At 33.0% G+C, this 19,743-nt stretch overlaps 1 protein-coding gene and 1 long non-coding RNA gene across 2 annotated transcripts in view; one reads left to right on the top strand and one right to left on the bottom strand.

The window, feature by feature from the left end:
- Positions 1-9,776: 9,776 nt before the first annotated feature.
- On the bottom strand, positions 9,777-10,653 carry LOC121228912 (uncharacterized). Its single transcript, XR_005926413.1, has 2 exons — positions 10,240-10,653; positions 9,777-10,134 (listed from the first exon to the last, which is right to left on the bottom strand). It is a non-coding gene; the product is annotated as an uncharacterized lncRNA (long non-coding RNA).
- Positions 10,134-19,743, top strand: part of LOC107934523 (phospholipid-transporting ATPase 3) — a 32,207-nt gene continuing 22,597 nt past the window's right edge. Inside the window, exons 1-10 of the mRNA XM_041111930.1 lie at positions 10,134-10,677; positions 12,974-13,039; positions 14,267-14,328; positions 15,806-15,887; positions 16,112-16,222; positions 16,876-16,953; positions 17,094-17,190; positions 18,767-18,873; positions 19,227-19,292; positions 19,586-19,707. Of these exons, the coding sequence (XP_040967864.1) occupies positions 10,501-10,677; positions 12,974-13,039; positions 14,267-14,328; positions 15,806-15,887; positions 16,112-16,222; positions 16,876-16,953; positions 17,094-17,190; positions 18,767-18,873; positions 19,227-19,292; positions 19,586-19,707 (968 nt within the window). The 5' untranslated portion in view covers positions 10,134-10,500. The remainder of the gene's footprint in view (positions 10,678-12,973; positions 13,040-14,266; positions 14,329-15,805; positions 15,888-16,111; positions 16,223-16,875; positions 16,954-17,093; positions 17,191-18,766; positions 18,874-19,226; positions 19,293-19,585; positions 19,708-19,743) is intronic.

Here is a 19,743-nt window from a genome sequence, read left to right as displayed (position 1 = left end):
AATAAAATTTTTTGGACACTTCAATTGTGGAAGACTGCTAAGTTGCTTGGGAGTTTGGTGTTTGCTCCATCTTCTCTTTCAAGTAGAAAGGTAGTTGGAAACATGAGTGAAGAAATTAACATTAAATCATGGCTGTGTTAAGTAGCTTAGGAGTTTGGTGTTTGCTTCATCTTTTCTTTCAAGTAGAAAGGCATTTGTAATGAGATGAATTCCCAAAAACAAAGAGTGAAGCAATAAATGGGAGAAGTAATAGCTAAAGTCAAATTGAAAAGAAATAACAAGTGAGTTAGACTAAGAATTCATAAGTTCCTTAAAAATTGACTAAATACAATCAAATACACACAACTGCACTTAAGGAGATTCTAGTTTTAGGGAAGGGTTGTTGCATTGCTAGATTTGATGAGATTTTTGTGGACAGATTGCATATATTCTTGAGTGTTGGATATTCTGAGGACTAAAAATTAGCAAGGCTTAATCAACTTGATAATTCAAGTGCAGGTAATGAAGATCATTAGAGCATTCATTAGTTTTTAGGTAACATGGCATTGCATTGCTTGAGGACAAGCAATAATTCAGGTTTGTGGGTGTGATAACTCTTGAAAATAGTTATAACTCATACTTTTAGACTTAGTTAATTTCTTGTACTTAAGTAAAATTAGCTTTATTTTAGGTAATTATAGGATCATTTTTTGTCAATTGAGGATTGCATTTAGGAGCTTGAGATGGTGATTACTTTATTGCATCTTTACTTTTAATTGCTTGCAGAAAGATCTTATTATGGCTAAATTGCAGGTTTAAGAAAGAAGGATTGCAGAGGATGGAGGTTTGCCGAGGCACTATGAGAAGTTATCATGGCAATATTGGTGAAGGAAATGACAACCACCCAGTCAAAAATGAGAACACTCAGTAGCTGATCCCCCCATATGCACATCTAATGGAAAATATCCACCACAAAATTAGGAAAAAAGCAATCATTGGTTGATGGCTTCTACCCTAAAGGATGACCCAAGTATAAAAAATAAATAAAAGGATGAGGAAATTGAGAGACAAAAAAAGAAAAAAAAAGGAGAAAAAAATTGGAGACCACACTAGAGGTCTGCCATTAATAAGAGCTGAAGGCACTACTGAATGCAATTTTCTGAGCTTTGACAGAGGTCTCATTGCAGAAAGGAGGGTAAATTGAGCTACTAGGAGCATTGGTAAAGCTACGCAATAAGATGCCGAGTGGGAAATTCGTGATTTGAACCCAGAATTCTTTCTCTACATTTGATTTCCATTATTCGGGTCTACACTATTATTTGGAATGCTGATGATATGAACAAACTTGGATTTGTGTATTCCAATCATGAGCTAACTTCATATGGTTGGGGATTTCTTTGGATGATGTTTTAACTTTGACTAATATTTGTGGATTAATATGGTTTACTTTGTTGTTTTATCCAATGGTTGTATTTGTTTAAATGTTTGTTATGGTATTGATGAATGCCTGTTAAACCTTAATATAGCTTAACACCGATAGGGTTAAGCTACCTGGATCGAAGTTTGGTAATATAAGTGAGTGTTAAGTGAAGCAATCATGTAAATCTAGACATAGAGTCTTACCTTATACGATTTAGAGGGTTATGCTTAGTAATGGTTGTTACTCCCAAGCCTATAGACGTATAACGCCTTATGGGTGAATAACCTTAGGTCTTGCTTTCGACAGAGTTAAACCACATTAGTACCCAATCGAACAGTAAGTTTATCATAGTGCCCTAAGTGTTTGATTTAGTACCCAATCAATTGCTTGTTTACTTGCACAATTTGCACATCATATTCACATGTAGTTATCGGGTCTTACCCGAACAAAATCTCCACACGTAGTCATCGGGTCTTACCCGGACAAAATCTCCACACGTAGTCATCGGGTCTTACCCGGAATATATTTCCAAGTTTCATGTACATTTAATCACATGTTACAACATTCACATCGACTGTCATATTTGTAATTCATTTGCCTCATCAAATATCTAATAATACACACCTTTCACATTTGGTCATTCGGCCACAATATACACACATCTCCTACATATTTCACATTAGCCATTCGGCTTTACCAAATATACATATCTCATGCATATTTCACATTAGCCATTCAGATTTACCACATATATATATCTCATACATATTTCATATTAGCCATTCGGCTTTACCACATATACATATCTCATACATATTTCACACTAGCCATTCGGCTTTACCACATATACGTATCTCATACATATTTCACACTAGCCATTCGGCTTTACCACATATATATATCTCATACATATTTCATGTTAGCCATTCGGCTTTACCACATATACATATCTCATATATATTTCACATTAGCCATTCGGCTTTACCACATATATATATCTTATACATATTTCATATTAGCCATTCGACTTTACCACATATACATATCTCATACATATTTCACACTAGCCATTCGGCTTTACCACATATACATATCTCATACATATTTCACACTAGCCATTGGCTTTACCACATATACATATCTCATACATATTTCACACTAGCCATTCGGCTTTACCACATATATATATCTCATACATATTTCATGTTAGCCATTCGGCTTTACCACATATACATATCTCATATATATTTCACATTAGCCATTCGGCTTTACCACAAATATATATCTCAAACATATTTCATATTAGCCATTCGGCTTTGCCACATATACATATTTCATACATATTTCACACTAGCCATTCGGCCTTACCACACATATATATCTCATACATATTTCATGTTAGCCATTCGGCTTTACCACATATACATATCTCATATATATTTCACATTAGCCATTCGGCTTTACCACATATATATATCTCAAACATATTTCATATTAGCCATTCGGCTTTACCACATATACATATCTCATACATATTTCACACTAGCCATTCGGCTTTACCACACATATATATATTTGTCTTGTACATCAATTTCAGCAATAGCTTATAAGCAACTCAAATAGTTTCATCAATGTTTACAACAAAATCACATATTCACTACAAGCTGTTTTCCTGAGCAATAGTCACTAAATTATTTATAACTGGAGCTAAAAAACTCAAAATCAATTGCTGTTAATTTTCCCTGAATATAGACTCATATATCTTCCATCCATAAAATTTTCAGAATTTTAGGTTTGGCCAATCAATACCAGATTTGTCTTAAAGTTTCCCCTGTTTCACTGTTTGACTAATCTGACCAGTCTTCACTACGAATCAAATTTCTCATTGTACAGAATTCAAAATATGTTCTATTTGATTTCATTTGAAACTAGACTCATTAAGGAGTCTAAGCATATAAATTTTATCTTGTAACCATTTTTGTACAAATTATAGTGATTTTCTAAAAACAGAACAGGGGATTTCGGAGTCATTCTGACACCGTCTCACACAACTTTAAATATCTCTTTATAGGAAATTTCTTTTCTTACACGGTCTCTTTTATAAGAAACTAGACTAATTAAGCTTTGATTACATATTTTATTCAGCCTATAATTCCACACCAAAAATTTATAGTGATTTTCTAAAATCACGTTACTGCTGCTGTCCTAAGCAAATTATTACAATTTGCTCTTAAATTTCCAAGTCCAAACACTTATGAACTTACCATTTGAGTTTAAGACATATCATGGCCACATCATATCTTATTAAATCAACTCATTATGTCCTATTATGATTGAATTTACTCGACGTTTAATCACTTAAAACTTACCTCGGAAGTGGTCGACGACTAGATATCCACGGCTATTCGTTTACTTTCTCTTTTCCCCTATCCGACTTTGATCCTCTTTGCTCTTAAGCTTAAGTAAAACAATAGATTTGCTTAAGTACTTAACTAATATTATTCACTTAACAATCACATTTGGCAATCACATATCATTTAATCTATATCTAAAACAATAGATTTCAATATGTATCATATTTAATAAAACATGCCATGACTCGATTTCATGCTTATTTAATTTATATCTAATTCACATTCAACTCATCACAACATGGCCGAATACACATTTCTCCTACTTCCATTCTAAATAAAAGTTTATCAAGCTTCCATCTTCATTTAACTATGTACCATTTAGAACTATCAATACTTTACACCCTTTAACAAATTATAATCAATTGCCAAATGCATCTTTGACAATTTAAACCACACAACTCAAATTCTTACAATTTAAGCTTAGAAATTTCTATTCATGTAAATTTTAGCAACATGGGGTCCATTAAACACTCCAAAATTCCATTTGAACAACAATTGTTCAACCTTCTAGCATAATTTCAATCTGGACAGCAAGCATTATGTAACATTCAGGCTGTTTTATTAGACCATCCGAATAGCTTAATTAACACCAATTTATAGCCCCTTGAATAATGAATTAATCCCATTCGATTAGCAACAAAAACTAATATTTAACAACCATTGTTTTCTTTTATTTCAAACATGCAGCAGACCAATTCCTCCACATATTACAGCACATTCAAATCAGCATTTACATGCTGGAACAATTTGTTTTCAAGTTGCAGTTTCCAGCAGTCATTTATGCATTTAATTGTCAAATTGTTACGTCACTACTAACAACAGAAACTTAGTAAGAATAACATAATATTTTAGCTATTAGACTCAATTTATCAACCCCTAATCGGCATGAAAATAGAACCATTAATTTGTTCAAATTTTGGACAGCATAACGAAGGCACAAAATTGGACAGTAGTAATTTTTACAACTAATCAAAGAGCTTTTCTTTTCTACAACCCACATTCATGCCTTCCAACCACAATCCATCATCATTTTTTTTTCTTACAACAAAGTTAAAGATAGAGGGGAGCTTAGAAAACTTACCAACTTAGGATACAACTCTTAAACAAGCTAAATCCTTAGTTTCCTTCAACATGCAAACGGTCTCCATTTTTCTTTTTGTTGCAGCCCTCTTCTTCTTCTTCGATGGATTACCGAGTTACTTGAAATTTCAGCTACCTAACTAGCTAAAATCATAGTTTTTCCTCCTTCTAGCCATCTTCTAAGCCAAAAATTAATGCAACCAAACTTTCTTCTTCCTCCCTCAAGTCACGGCAATGGAGGAGCAAGGGTGAGACAACTTTGGTTTCTCCTCCCATTAACTAGTATTTTATTATTTCTCACACAACATTTTTAACACAAAATGTTTATAATATGTTTTAACCCATAGCATGGCCGGCCACTACCTAACATTTTGGGTAATTTGACATGCAAGTACAAGCATTTCCTAACATGCATTAATAGATCCTTATAGATTAACCTATCACATTTCAAAAGTGTCACACATAAGTCCTATTTAATAAAATTCACTTTCAATTAACAAAATTCAATCATGAAATTTTCACACATGCATATATACATATAATAAGCATCAAGCATGACGGTTAATTATTTTTTATGACTCGGTTTTGTGGTCCCGAAACCACTTTCCGACTAGGTCACATTAGGGGTGTCACAACATTTTTCATCAAATCACATTTTTAACACCTATTTTTACACGTTTTACAAACAAGCCCTTTTTGGTGTTTTCATAAAAAATCACTTAGAAAAAGATGTTCATCTAACACCAAACTTCCATATTCCTCCATTAATCATCAAAATACATGTATGACACACATGGGTGAATTTTTGAACATAAACCCTAGCTCAACATAATGGTAAAAATATCTATATCATGCTTCAAAGATCTCAAAAACATAAAAAACTGAGACCAAAATGACTTACATGTAGGGGGTTTCTCTTTGTCAAAATTTCAAGCTCCCAAATGGCTATTCTTGCTGTAATTTTTGGTGCATGAGAGAGTGAAGAAGATGACCATTTTATTTTTATTTTATTTAATCTATCTTAAGTCATCACAATACCAAACCCTACCAATTTTGACTTTTCATTTATTACACTCCATGTGCATCCACTCACCCATATAGTGGTCTAATTACTTAATAATGACCTCAACTTTTAAGTTCTATAGCTATTTATCACATTTAGCTAATAGAACACAACTTTGCACTTTATGTGATTTAGTCCTTTTTCACAAATTAAGCATTCAAACGATAAAGTTTCTTAACAAAATTTTTACACAATCCTATTATCATGTTGTAGACCTCAAAAGAATATTAAAATAAATTTTATGAACTCGGATTTGTGGTCCTAAAACCACTGTTCTGACTAGGCCCGAAATCGGGATGTTACACCACACCATCCGCGACCTATTTACCTACGAAGTAAAAGAGGGGTGGGTGAATAATTAGGAATTGTCAGAGTATGCTTGAAAATATAGAGTTTAAAACAAGAATAAGACTTAGTTTAAAAAATTGTATCGTGCGTTGGGTTCACGGTAGAGGTGCAAGAGATCCTGCTTGTTAGAAAACATATGTTTGTAAAAATAGTTTTGCACGTTCTTTCTAAAAATCATACTTAAAAGCTTAGCTTGTTCTTGTTTGAAAACAAATCTTGTATAGAATGAATCATGCTCACATACTTGTCTTATCGGAAAGGCTAAGGAACATAAAATATGTCATCGCACTTATCTTAACACACTTTTCTTATCTTGTCTTATCTATTGGATATATGAATCTCTTTATAATGCCTCAGAATGACTCAAAAAGTCCTTAACATGTCCCATAAGTGTAGTATAAGCTTAACACTCTTCTATACGCCAACATGTCCTATTGAATGGAGCATAGCTCAACATTCCCTTATCTCTTCACATGCCACAGGGCCTTAACGCCCAAATCACAGAACTTATTGGTGAGTACTCACAACCCTTTGTATACCAATATATCTAACGTAAGGGATCACAAAAGAGCTCACACAAACCCATAGAGCTCGCAAAATTATAGCTTATAAAACTATACTTTTAAAACATGCTTACAAACATAGGCTCACATAGGAGCACGTGTAAAACATATCTTTAAAACATATCTTGAAAACAGTTCAAAACTTTAAAAATAAGGTTTTAAGAAAAGCTTACTCATGGAACTTTAGTTTTAAAGCAAAGTTTTTGGAAAATATAATAGTTCGCACACAAGTTACGAAACTTGAGCATTCATACTGAAAAACATAATAGTTAACACACTTATGGCAATTCTTAACCACTCACTGAAAATTTTGAGAATTAAACGAGATTAGCTTTGCCATTATCCTTGCTGGTATATGGTCAAACTGGTTCACAGCATACATAAACACACAAATTACTTAAATGGATAAAACTTACAAAATTCACACATGCAAGTGAACCTAGCTTTTTAGACAATCAACCCTAATAGGATAGAGGTTTACATTGGCTGTTACAAACTTAGCTCAGAATAGTGACTTGACAATAGAATATCGATGAGGGAATTTTTTATAGAATAAGCGTTGTATTTATAAGCACTAAGTATCTTAGTGATTGTAGGATAACCTACTTGACTTAGGAACCTTAGTAGGTTTAGAAGAAGGTTACTTGCACAAAAAGTATTCTTAAATACTCAATATCTTTATTTCCTAATTTGAATCTAACTTGACTTTTTGATTAGTGAACCTCAGTTCACAACTGAATTAGCAAACCCTCAGCTTTCCATACAAACTAGCGAACCTTAGCTTGCCAAACAAACTGGCAAACACAAGCGAGGCCAAAAATTCTAGGCTCTATCTCGGGATGTTACACAAAAAGTTTGACTCCATTTTAAGTATTGGTTTTTTACGAAGTAAATATGACAATTGTGTATATTTACAATGTATTGATGATGGTTTATTCATATATTTGCTGTTTTATGTTAATAATATATTGATTGCGGCTAAGGACCCATCCAAAATTGAAAGACTTAAAACCATGCTTAACTCTAAGTTTGAGATGAAGGATTTAGGTGCAGTAAAGAAAGTTTTGAAGATGGAAATTTCAAGGGATAAACATTCCAGAAATTTTTTTTTATCATAACAAAGGTACATTAAAAAGATCCTTGAGTGATTTGAGATGCAAGACTCAAAACTAGTAAGTACTCCCATAGCTGCACATTTTAAATTGTCAATTTTAGATTCTCCCCAAAACGAAGAAGAAGAAAGGTACATGTTAAAAGTACCTTATTCAAGCGCAGTTAGAAGTTTGATGTAAGCAATGGTATGTACTCGTCCCAATATTTCACATACTATTAGTGTTATTAGTATATAAATGGCCAAACTGAGTAAGTTACACTAACATGTAGTTAAGTGGATATTTAGATATTTACGAGGTACTTCTAACATGTGCTTAGAGTTTAAAAGAAGAAAAACGGGTTTAGTCGAATATGTTGATTCAGATTATGCAGAAGACTTAGATCGAAGGGGGTCTCTCACAGGTTATCTATTCGCTTTTGGAGATTGTGCCATCAGTTGGAAAGCTACAGTAGCCTTATCTACTATTGAAGTAGACTACATGGTAATTATTGAAGCTATAAAAGAAGCGATTTGGTTAAAATGCCTGTTTAGTAAATTGCTAAGTGAAAAAGGGGCAACAGTTGTATATTGTGATAGTCAAAGTGCTATATATCTCACCAAATATCAAATGCACCTTGAAAGGACAAAGCATGTAGACATTCATTATCACTTTGTTTAAGAAATGATTATTCAAGGAGATGCTCAGATTCACAAAATTGACACAGAACACAATCCGTCTGACATGTTGATAAAGAGTCTTCTAGTTTCAAAGTTCAAGCATTACTTAGACCTGGTTAGTATCCGAAAAAGATCAAATTAGGCCCATTATAGGGCTTGGCAAAAAAGTTAAGTGAAATACAAGTCAAAGTAGAGATTTGTGGAAGTATGTCTTGCATTTCGACCAAAACAATATATGACGTCGCAGTGAGAAGAAGCTCTTCGTCTTAACGAGCAGCCAACGTCACAACGAGAAGAAAGTCCTCGTCCTGATGACGCGTCCTCGCTTGTCTTGATGACCAAATGCCGTGTCACGACATGGCGACGCGTTCCTCAAGTATCTCGACTTTCTTCTCTTAGTTAAACTCTCTTGTAGTTTCCCACTTAGATTCTGATCAACCTAGGGATATTGTAGTCATAAAAGCTATGAATTTAGATTGAGAGAATTCTAGTTTTTGAGTTTTGAAGGGTTTTTCTTTTGGGGTTTTGAGTTTTTTTAATTCTTTCATTCTCTTGTACTCTTCTATCATTATAATGAAATATCTATTTACCCGTGACTTTTTATCCTCCTTTGAGGAATTTTTTCGTGTTAAATTTGTGTATTGGTCTTTTTAATCTCTTAATTATTTTTCTTATTTGTTGCATACACGAGGTAATTTCCTACACAAAATCATCATTGCCAATTAAATTCGTAACGTTAAAGTAGCATATATGAAAATGAACAGAACATAACAAAAGGTAGATGCCAAAAATGAAATAAAATATAGGCATCAACCGTTTGTGATCTATTGTGAGAATGTAGTGACTAAATCAAATTCAAGTATAAAAGGTAATTAAAAAGGAAAAAAGGAAAAGGAAAAAATAATATTTGAGTAAAAATCAACGCCCATATATATTGGATGCTAAAATTCTCTTGAGAAACTTTGAGATCTTTAAAAAAAGAATTATCTTTGTTATTATTACCGTCCCTAGTGAATCAAAATCCTTCTCCATCACCAACATTTCTCTTAAAAATATTACTTTGGCTTTCACATCATATTGCTAATAATTCTTGAAATAAGCTTTTCTTTTTCGATTTCTGTTTTTAGTCAAATAGAAAAGAAATAAAACAATTCTTTTTATTGAGTTAGATTGTATCTGAAAAGTGAAATTGATCCTTTTCCTTCGACTATATTTTACGAAAGTTGGTACAAATCTTGTGTATGAAAAATATATAAACGGAAAGGTTGAAAATGGAGAAAGGAGATTAGAGGGCAGCGCACAATTTAGTGTCTTCTCTGGTTCGCTTGCAACAGGACAGTCCACGAAATATTGACCAAACGCCGCCGTTTCATGAAAAGTCCTCTTCCAATTGACCTTTACACTCTCACGTCACCTCTCCACGCGCCTGATTAAGTCGGAAACTAGCTAAGCCTCTTTTGATTGGCCGCAGTGAAGAGAGCCACGCGCAGAAACGTCTAAGCAAATAATAACGCGGTTCGAGATTAGTCATGTTTAAACAATCCAAATTCAAGGGAATCATTTGTTTAAGCAAACAAACAAAGAAAGAGAAAGGTAAATACTACAGTAAAAAAGTCGAAAAATCCTGAAGGGCAAAGAAAGAAAATAAAAGGAAATTGAATTCAAGGGGAGGCCTCTCTCTGTTTCATCGTTGCAAAGGAGACTTCGCCTTCAATCGAACTCTACCAAATCGAGAAGCCAACTGGCCTAGCAGAAGCAAAAGCAAGCGGGAGCCGACTTCTGAATCTGCGTTTCCCGATTTCTTTTGATTTTTCTTTTCTTTGATACTTTTGTTTTGGGATCTCTGAAAGAAAGGAAGGAAGATGAGTGGATGGGATAACATTAGGTCATCAACGAGATCGCAGCAGGGTCGTAGTCATAGCTTGAACCAGCGGGAGCCGTCTCGAACTGTCACGCTGGGTCGGGTTCAGCCCCAGGCGCCCGCCTTCCGCACCATCTACTGCAATGACCGCGACGCTAATTTCGCCCATCGATACAGGGTATTTATATATTTATATTTTAATTTGTGATCTTTTTAATGTTTTCCGCGTGCGATTCCTGTTTGGCGTTTTGATTTCCTCGAAAATACGAAGTGTTTTGAACTAGAATTTGTTTAAATGTTTACGAAACTAATGCTACCATCAGGAGAGGCATGCTTTAGGCTTCTAGTTTTCTTATTAATTTTCTTTTCAGTTTTTTGGCTTTAATTAAATGGAGGTTGTTGCGCGGTTTTCTCGCTTTTGTTTTTAATTTTCTGTAATATGTTAATTTGACCGGATCCTTTGGGATCAGAGATGTTATTGTTTATGTTATGCTGGTGACATCAGAACTTTGTCTGGGTAGTGCTAAAGTGAAGGAAACGTAAAACCTGAGAAGAGTAATCTTACTCCTCGAGCAAGTGTAGCTAGGAGAATTATCCCTTGGTTCGAATGTTAGGAGTGAAGTTCACACATTAACTATAATAAAAAGTGAAGACCGCTACCTAAATGAGTATCAATGTGATATTTTAGTTAATCTTAAACGCCTGATTTGGGGTTTAATATCTTCATTGTTTTATAGATATCTTAGGACCGTATTGATCTTGTAAACATCTTAAAGAGAGTAAATTATTGGTGCTAACTCTTAAGTTTTAGAGAATGCAGTGATCTTTTGGATCTGAAAATTTTAAGCTAAAATCCTACAATATAGTTAAAAGATAAATGGCATATTGCTTAAACTTGTCTATTTTTGTTGATGTGTGCATGCAGTTTTATTGAACATTTTCTTTCAAAGTCAGAAAGGAATGCTGCACTATGAAGACAATACCTTTGTATATTGGACAAGGAGAAACCTTTGTTGAAATACAGATTTGTTTGTTTATGCTGTAGAAGTATCTATGTCCGTTTAGGGTTGAGCACTATTCGGTTTAAATCAATTAAACTAATCGGACTGATCAAATTTGGTTAATTCAGCTTGGGTTAGTCAGTTTTGAAATTAATTGGTTTTGTGAAATGGTTAATACTGTTACTTAGGCAATTATTGGTTCTTAAATTTGTTAAAATCAAATAAACCAAACTATTCAACCCTTTTAATTTTAGTTTTAAATGTATAGTAAAAATACATTTATATAATAATTTTAAATTATATAATATTTGATTTATATTATAATGTTGTACATTATATTATATACAATAAATTAAATATAATAAATAACCGATTAAACAGACTGAACCAACCGACTTGTTTTGGTTTCCTTTTTTTCAGCTAAAGTTGTTGATTTGGTTGGTTTTGTTGGTTTTTTATTTTAATTCAGTTTAAACAATTTTTGTAATTTATTGCAAAACCGACCAAATTGACTGAATGCTCACTCCAATGTCCTTCACCTTGTGGAGGTCATATCTTTTTCTCTTAATGTTTTTATCTTTTTCAAATTTGAGCCTATGCTAGTAGTCTATGAGAGTGTGTGCATGCGGTAAGTGGGTTTTGTATCATTTATGGCGCTTCTGGAGATTATTTAATCCTTTTCCAGGACTCTCAGCTGTAGCTTAAGTTTCTTATTGTTGTGGGTTTTGTATTATTTAATCTGTTTCGAGATGAACAGTTGTACTGATCTTCTGTGAGCTCTTTTTCTGAGTGTGACATGTGCCATAGACGGCCAGTCACAGCAGAATTGTGATTCTTTTCCCCTTTATATGAAGTTGGATCCACTAATGAGAGGTGAAATATGTTGCGATGTCGGGATCAACTAGATAACATCGTATTTTTTATTCATTATTTCTCTTTCTTCAGGTTCATCTTTTTTATTCATTGATTATCCAAAGACATACCTTTCCATTAGGAAATACCCAGAAATAGGAATTACCTTGTTTGGAGATTCATTTTGTTGAAAGTTTTGAAAAATTAGTTTTCCATAGTTATTTGATTTGATGTGATTCCAGGTATTGATATGTCCATGGATTAATCTTTTACAATTACTCTGCTTACAACTCAAGTGTTGAGTTAAGTTCTATGCCATATGGAGCAGTCAAACAAGCTATAAGTATTTGAGAAGTTCAATTAATGATATGCATGAGTAGCATTTAAATATGTACTTTTCATTGATAAATGCACTTGCACCAACAGAAGTGCTTGATGCTTATTTCGTATGCTCGTATGTATGCACTATGTTCTGTATAAATAGCATTATGATTGAATTTGCATTGATTGTGTAAGAACTTTTTGTTTTCCGGAAGTTTAGTTTGTTTTCATACTTTTGTTGATTGCATCTGATTCTGAAGTTGGATGTGGTTCTCATTAGTGCGGTATCTATTGTTTTAGGGGAATTCTGTATCAACTACCAAGTACAACTTTTTCACCTTTCTGCCAAAGGGGCTTTATGAACAGGTAAACTTATGGGAGTTCTCCAGCAGTGAAATGGGTTGGGTTGTATGATTTATGGTTCTAATAATAACCCTGACTGTAACTATGTAGGTAAGTATGGTGAATATGGAATCAAGAATAACATTTAAATACCTATATAAATATCCTTTTCTTCAGATCTAAATTTTGCAATCAAAATCAGGATATAAAACTTAGGAAAGGTTTTTCTAGAAAATTATTTTCTTCAATTGATATTACATTAATGAATAAATTTGTGATTCTGTTTTGGCTTCATATGATATAGTTATTGGTTTTGAGAAAGCTAACCGGATAAATGGTATAACATTAATCGTATGAATTTTGCGCAATGGATATGGTTCTGGTTATTCATTTCCATATCAGAATAGGCATGATTATGATAAAGTTTGGAAAATGGTTACGGTTATCCTTATAGACTTTTTAAAATTGCCTTTTGCATGTCAAACTAATTCTTGGCTTAGAAATTTGTGCCAAAAAGGTTAGGCAACTCCTGTAGGATGTATTGTTTCTATTCTTAACTAATATTGGTTGTTTTGAAGAAAAGAGTTTTAATTCTTTTCTTTGAGAATAATAAATAAAAATATTTTGGTTACCACCTTCTGTCGAAGATTCTCCTTTTCCATATCAAATCCTAGTATCATACAATCATTTCTAGCGACACTTTGAACACATAGAATCACAACTATAGGAGTCAGGAGGAGTGTATGATCTTTTATTTATAACTCCAGAAATTTTAATTATTGCTTTTTAGTATATTGATATATTTTTCTCTTAAGAGCTAAACATCTTAAAGTGGCTCAATTTAATTTGATTTCATTCTTGGTGGGCCATCCTAACTTAAGGAATACAAGTGGAACAATTAAATTTTTTACGGGTTTGCGTAAAAGGAGATACATTACCAGGTTTAAATCTGTTAAATTACCCCATGGCTACCATTCCTTGTTCAGGGACTACTTTTTCTTATTCCTATTGGCAAATTTGAGGATGTTCAAACTTCAAACATGTATTAGATGATACTCTAAAACTGCCGTATTGACCTTTTTTATAATAAGTTACTGCCTCACTGTATTAACCACTGCTTTTTTTTTTTTTTGCTTTGGAATATGAGTTAGAAGTCTAACTTGATTTACTTGTGTGTATTTGGTTAGAGTCAAGAGCTCCTAGATTCTGCTTACTTCCTATCCTGACAAATTGCTGTTTTTAATCTGACAGTTCAGGCGGGTTGCTAACTTGTACTTTCTTATGGTTTCGATCCTATCAGCAACTCCATATAGGTATGTTTTTTCTACCATATAACTGAGTGTTGTTGCCTTTGGTAATTACAAATAGCGTTTCTCCTGGGGTACTGGAAGTATTATTACCTTAATTTGTTCAACCTTCCTGTTACTGGTCTTCACATGATGTAGGGTTTGTGGGTTGGTGCTTTGGTGAATTCCTTTTGCATGTGATAACTTATGTTTTGTCTCAGATCTATCAATCTTCAGCTTTGGGTGAAATATTTTTAAGGCTTAAGAGTGTAAAAAGCTTTCAAACTTCTTCAAAAAAAGCAATTAAGCCCTTGATTTTTTTTTTGGCACTCAATTGGGTACTTGAACTTTTTAAAATGTATTAAAAAGTCCCTCAAAATTTAAAAAAAAAGCAATTAAGCCCCTGCATTTTTTTTTACACTTAATTGGATATTTGAATTGTCAAAATGCATCAAAAAGGCCCTTTGACACATGTCACGCTGTGTTGTGACACATGGTGGCTTTAACTGAAAAAATTGGGGGTTAATGGTCAACTATTAAAGTTAATGGTTAAAGGGCCTTTTTGATTCATTTTATAAACCTTTTTACAATTTTTATAATTGTTTTCTAATTTTTAATATTCTTTATTAAAATTTAATAATTTTTATAACTTTTATTGATTTTAATTTTTTTGCCACATTTCACGCCATGGTTGTGACACGGTGTGGCTTTAATTGAAAAGGAATTAGGGGCCCTTAACATTAATGGTTAAAGGGTCTTTTTGATGCTTTTTGATAGTTCAAGTACCCAATTGAGTGCAGAAAAAAACAAGGGCTTAATTGCTTTTTTTGAAAAAGTTTGAGGGCCTTTTTAATGCATTTTGAAAGTTCAAGTACTCAATTGAGTGCAAAAAAAAGCAGGGGCTTAATTGTGTTTTTTGAAAAATTTTGAGGGCTTTTTACACCCTTAAGCCTATTTTTAACTTTTCTTTGGTCTAATCTAATGTACTCCATTTTATTTATTTATATAAAATAGATGTCGGAACTGTGAGTGTTATCCATACAGAAGCTGACATAACTATTAATAGTGTTCTTTTTGATGTCCTGCTCATCTCATGTTTCCATTCCTTAAAATTTATAACCTTCAAATGGAACTTTTGGTATTGCTTCCAGTTTTACAAAGAGTTATTATGTTTCCTCATTCAGATTGTTTCTGTGAAGTTTTATAATGCTGTAATCATTTTTTTCAAAAGATAGTCTTCACTAGGAGCTGAATCAGCTGCTTTTAGTAGAAATTGGAAGTCAACCTTTTACATATTATTATGCATTCCCCTTATTCATCTTCTACTTTTCCCTTGTGCTCATGAATTGCATTTACTTCACATCTATTCTCTAGCATGTGAAACACCTCTTTTTGCCCCCTTCCTCTTTCCTCCGGTGTGATATTTTTGGTAATAATGATTTGTAGTACTGATTTGTTATTGGTGACCTCTGTTATGTAACAACTTCGTTTTTTATCAATGCAGTCCTGTACATCCTGTAACAAATGTTGTTCCTCTGAGTCTGGTGCTATTAGTTTCTCTTATTAAGGAGGCATTTGAGGACTGGGTGAGTACTACAATTCATATTAGTCATAGCATAGATTTTTGTTTTTCTTTTCTTCGGCTTGGACCCATCTCAACTTCATTTTTTCTCATTTATTTTTGGTTTGGTAGGTTTTGGGGTGCCCAGGGTGTAAAGCTCTGGAAGGGATAGCTTGAGCTTTGACTTCTATAATTTGGATTTTATGCTGAACTCTTATTATTCTTCCTTTCCCTTATTGTCTACAACAGAAACGTTTCCAGAACGATATGGCAATAAATAGCACTCCTGTAGATGTGTTGCAAGATCAAAGGTGGGAGTCTATTCCATGGAAGAAGTTGCAGGTTGGAGATATTATCAGGGTGAGTTTCCAGATACACTTTGCTGATTATTTTTTTCCAGTCTTACTGAGATCAAATGCATATTGAAGAAGAATTCTTCAAGATTCATTGTGTATGCATCGCTGAAGACTGTCTTTATTTACTGTGACACCGACTTCCCCTCTCCCCCCTTCATTCTGTTGATATCTAGAAAATATTTTCAAATGTCTCTCCTTTTCCCTTTGTTAACATTTTGTCCTTGGATTAATATGCTTCATTTTCTACCAGTTTCATGTTGTAAAAATTTTAATTGATTTGAGGTTAAGATGTCTTACGAAGAGATACTTTAGTGTATTAATTTGTCGTTAAATAAATTCTGTCCAAGGCATGTTATATGCATATCCAGTTCATGATTGTGTTTCCCCCATCGTAGTTCTCATGAAGTGTTGCTATGCTGCCATCGTTTATTATAGTAACTTGGTTCGTATCAACCAAATGACCTATAATTTGCCTTTTTCTTTTTCTAACCATCCATCTGGAGACTAAAAATATTAAATATATGTTGCTTGTCATTTTTCTTATATATGTTGCAATATAATATTATAATGATTGAGTCTTGTTAAGTTGATTTACATGAATATCACTGCCTGCATAAATATATGAGAATTTAGTGTGTAATCTTTCCCTTTTTTCAGGTTAAGCAAGACGGGTTTTTTCCTGCAGATATGCTTTTACTTGCTAGTACAAATGCTGATGGTGTTTGCTACATTGAGGTAATTTCCTTTTTCGGATCCTATTCGTAGTAATTTTATGTTTCTATTTTTATTCTATTTGTGAAAATGAGTGCCCCCCTCATGTTATGTATCATTGAGTGCCTTATTTCCAAAAAAACAATTTGGCCATTTGATTGCAGACTGCAAATTTGGATGGGGAAACAAATCTAAAAATCAGGAAGGCGCTAGAAAGGACTTGGGATTATGTCACTCCTGAAAAAGCCTGTGAATTTAAAGGTTAAGCCTTTTAATTTTTTCAAAATTCCAATGTTGCATGATTGTTTAACATAAAAAAACTTGATGTTTATTCAGAGATATACTTGATGCTGTGTCTGTCACTGTTATGGGTCTTTCATACTATTTGCATTTGTATTAACAGCTAAACTAAAATAATGAATATGGTCAAAGTTGTGTATTATGAATTAATATTTATTCTATTTATATTTGTAATTAATATCAAATAAACCTAAACCTTAGATTTTAATACACCCTCTATGTGTTGTAAAAAGGAAAAAAAAAAAAGAAAAAAAAAAAAGAAAAGGAAAACAAAGTATACCTGATTAAAGAGTCAATTGATGAGTTGCGTGAATAATTCTTTTTAATGTGAAAAAAAAGACATAAAAATCTCTATTTACATATTTTTATCCAGTAGTTAGGTTTCAGTTATTAAGCTACAATGAGGATATTATAGACTGATCACCGTATTGGAGTTTAAGTTAGTGTTGGAGAATGGGGAACCAACTTTTGGCTCCTGTTGGGGTTTGTGAAAATTTTTCTTTTACCATTTTCCCATGTTAAGGCCATAAGGTTGCTAATGCTTGATTTAGTTGATGCTTTTGCTACTTGCATTTTTTGGATGGAATGTAAAATAGATAGGAGAAATGACCAAAAGAGGAAAGACATAGCAAATAGCAAAGCATCTACCAAATGGAACCTAAATTTATTGGTATCTGTTGCTTTCCATATCTACCGCAGTTTTACCCTATCTTTTCCATTTAGTTTTAACTGCTCATTTGCCTTGATAGATATGGTGTCACTGTTTTTCATCTACAATTTAATCATAATAACTTTTACTTTCTAATTCTAACTTGTCATTATTGTACTTCTAATTGTTTTTACGTTTGGCTCTTTCCATTCCAACTTTAATGCATATCTTACCATTGTAAATACTTAAAATATCTACTTCATTTACATTCTATATAAACCTTTCATGATTTTTTTTCCTTAAAAACCTTATGAGAATAAAAGCCATTAGTTAAAGTACTATTAATGAAAAATTAAAATTTCTAGTATAAAAAGCCTAAAAGTTGATGCAATATCCAATATCATCAATGTTCTTAATATTGAGTACAATTTGAGACTCCTTTGTTGCACCACACATAGTTTGGGAGGAATTGGTTTTTATTTTCTATGTTATTAAAGTCAATATGATTGTGTGATACAGTGTTGTCAAAGGTGCAAGATGCTCTCTAAGCATTAGAACTTTTATATTGCCTGCGGCTCAAAGCGCTAAAAAATCATTTGCCTTAATGAAAGCTCAATTCATATGTTTATGTTTTTGTATGTCAATGTGTTTGTGTCTATTTATGTATTATGTTGCTTCAACTCCTCACTTTTATGGCATAACTACGAGGATATTGCCCACCAAGGATCCTCTATATACGTGGAAAGGTGTTTAGAATTTTGTCAGTCAACATTTTTTTTTCCATTTGAGTTTGTTGATGGGCTTTGTCTGAAGTTGCTTTCAAAATCTATTTTTATCCATGTTTCTTCTTCTGATCTTATAAATAGCAGTACTCTTTGTTAACTGCAGGTGAAGTGCAGTGTGAGCAACCAAACAACTCTTTGTACACATTCACTGGCAATCTTGTAATCGATAATCAAACATTGCCTCTTTCTCCAAATCAGATTTTACTGAGGGTATATTCTGATTTTTTCCCTTCCATCATAAGCTCTTTACTTTTATGTGTTTCCATATTTTTTTCATCAGAAATTGATCTTCTTATATAGCAAGTTATATCACTTTGAAGTTAATATTTTCTTTTGGCCTCTGGATTTTTCCAGGAGCATATGGAGGTTTTTATTGTACTTAAATATGATATGATACGTATTGGTAGGAATAGTGATATAATGTCACTGTATAACATTCTTTTAACTTTATGGGTCTCTTAATTGTGTCTTGCTAATCTTTAATTAATTAGCAACTGCTGTATTTGATGTTCTCTTTCCACTGATGAACTTAACTGCCTGTGGAATTGGCAATTTGATTTCAGGGTTGCAGTCTGAAAAACACTGAGTTTGTAGTTGGGGTTGTTATTTTTACCGGCCATGAAACGAAGGTTCGTTATAAAAGTTTAACACTGTCTCTTATAAGAAGTATGTTGGAACAAATAACATGCTGATATATATTGCTTTATAGGAAATTTGTAAATATGAACCAAAAATATTTTCTATCGTATTCAAATATTTTCAGTCTGACATTTGTGTCATTTTGTAACTGGCTGAGCTTAGAAGGTTTTGCGAATGTTTATCCACTCCAAGGCAGCCAATTGTGTTATTTTCTTCCCTTTATCTTTTTGTTCTGCTCTTCTAAGTTGATGCCATTTTGTGGGAATTTGGGATGAGTTTGCAGGTTATGATGAATTCCATGAATGTTCCTTCAAAAAGAAGTACATTAGAGAGGAAACTTGACAAACTTATTCTCACTCTCTTTGGTACTCTGTTCACCATGTGTCTGATTGGAGCAATAGGCAGGTCCGGGAAATTGCTAGTCTGTACTTAACAATACAT

The sequence above is a fragment of the Gossypium hirsutum genome, chromosome A01 (genome assembly GCF_007990345.1).
Source record: "Gossypium hirsutum isolate 1008001.06 chromosome A01, Gossypium_hirsutum_v2.1, whole genome shotgun sequence".
Lineage (NCBI taxonomy): Eukaryota > Viridiplantae > Streptophyta > Magnoliopsida > Malvales > Malvaceae > Gossypium > Gossypium hirsutum.
The sequence above is the reverse complement of the archived record's forward strand: the minus strand, read 5'-3'. Positions and strand labels throughout refer to the sequence as shown.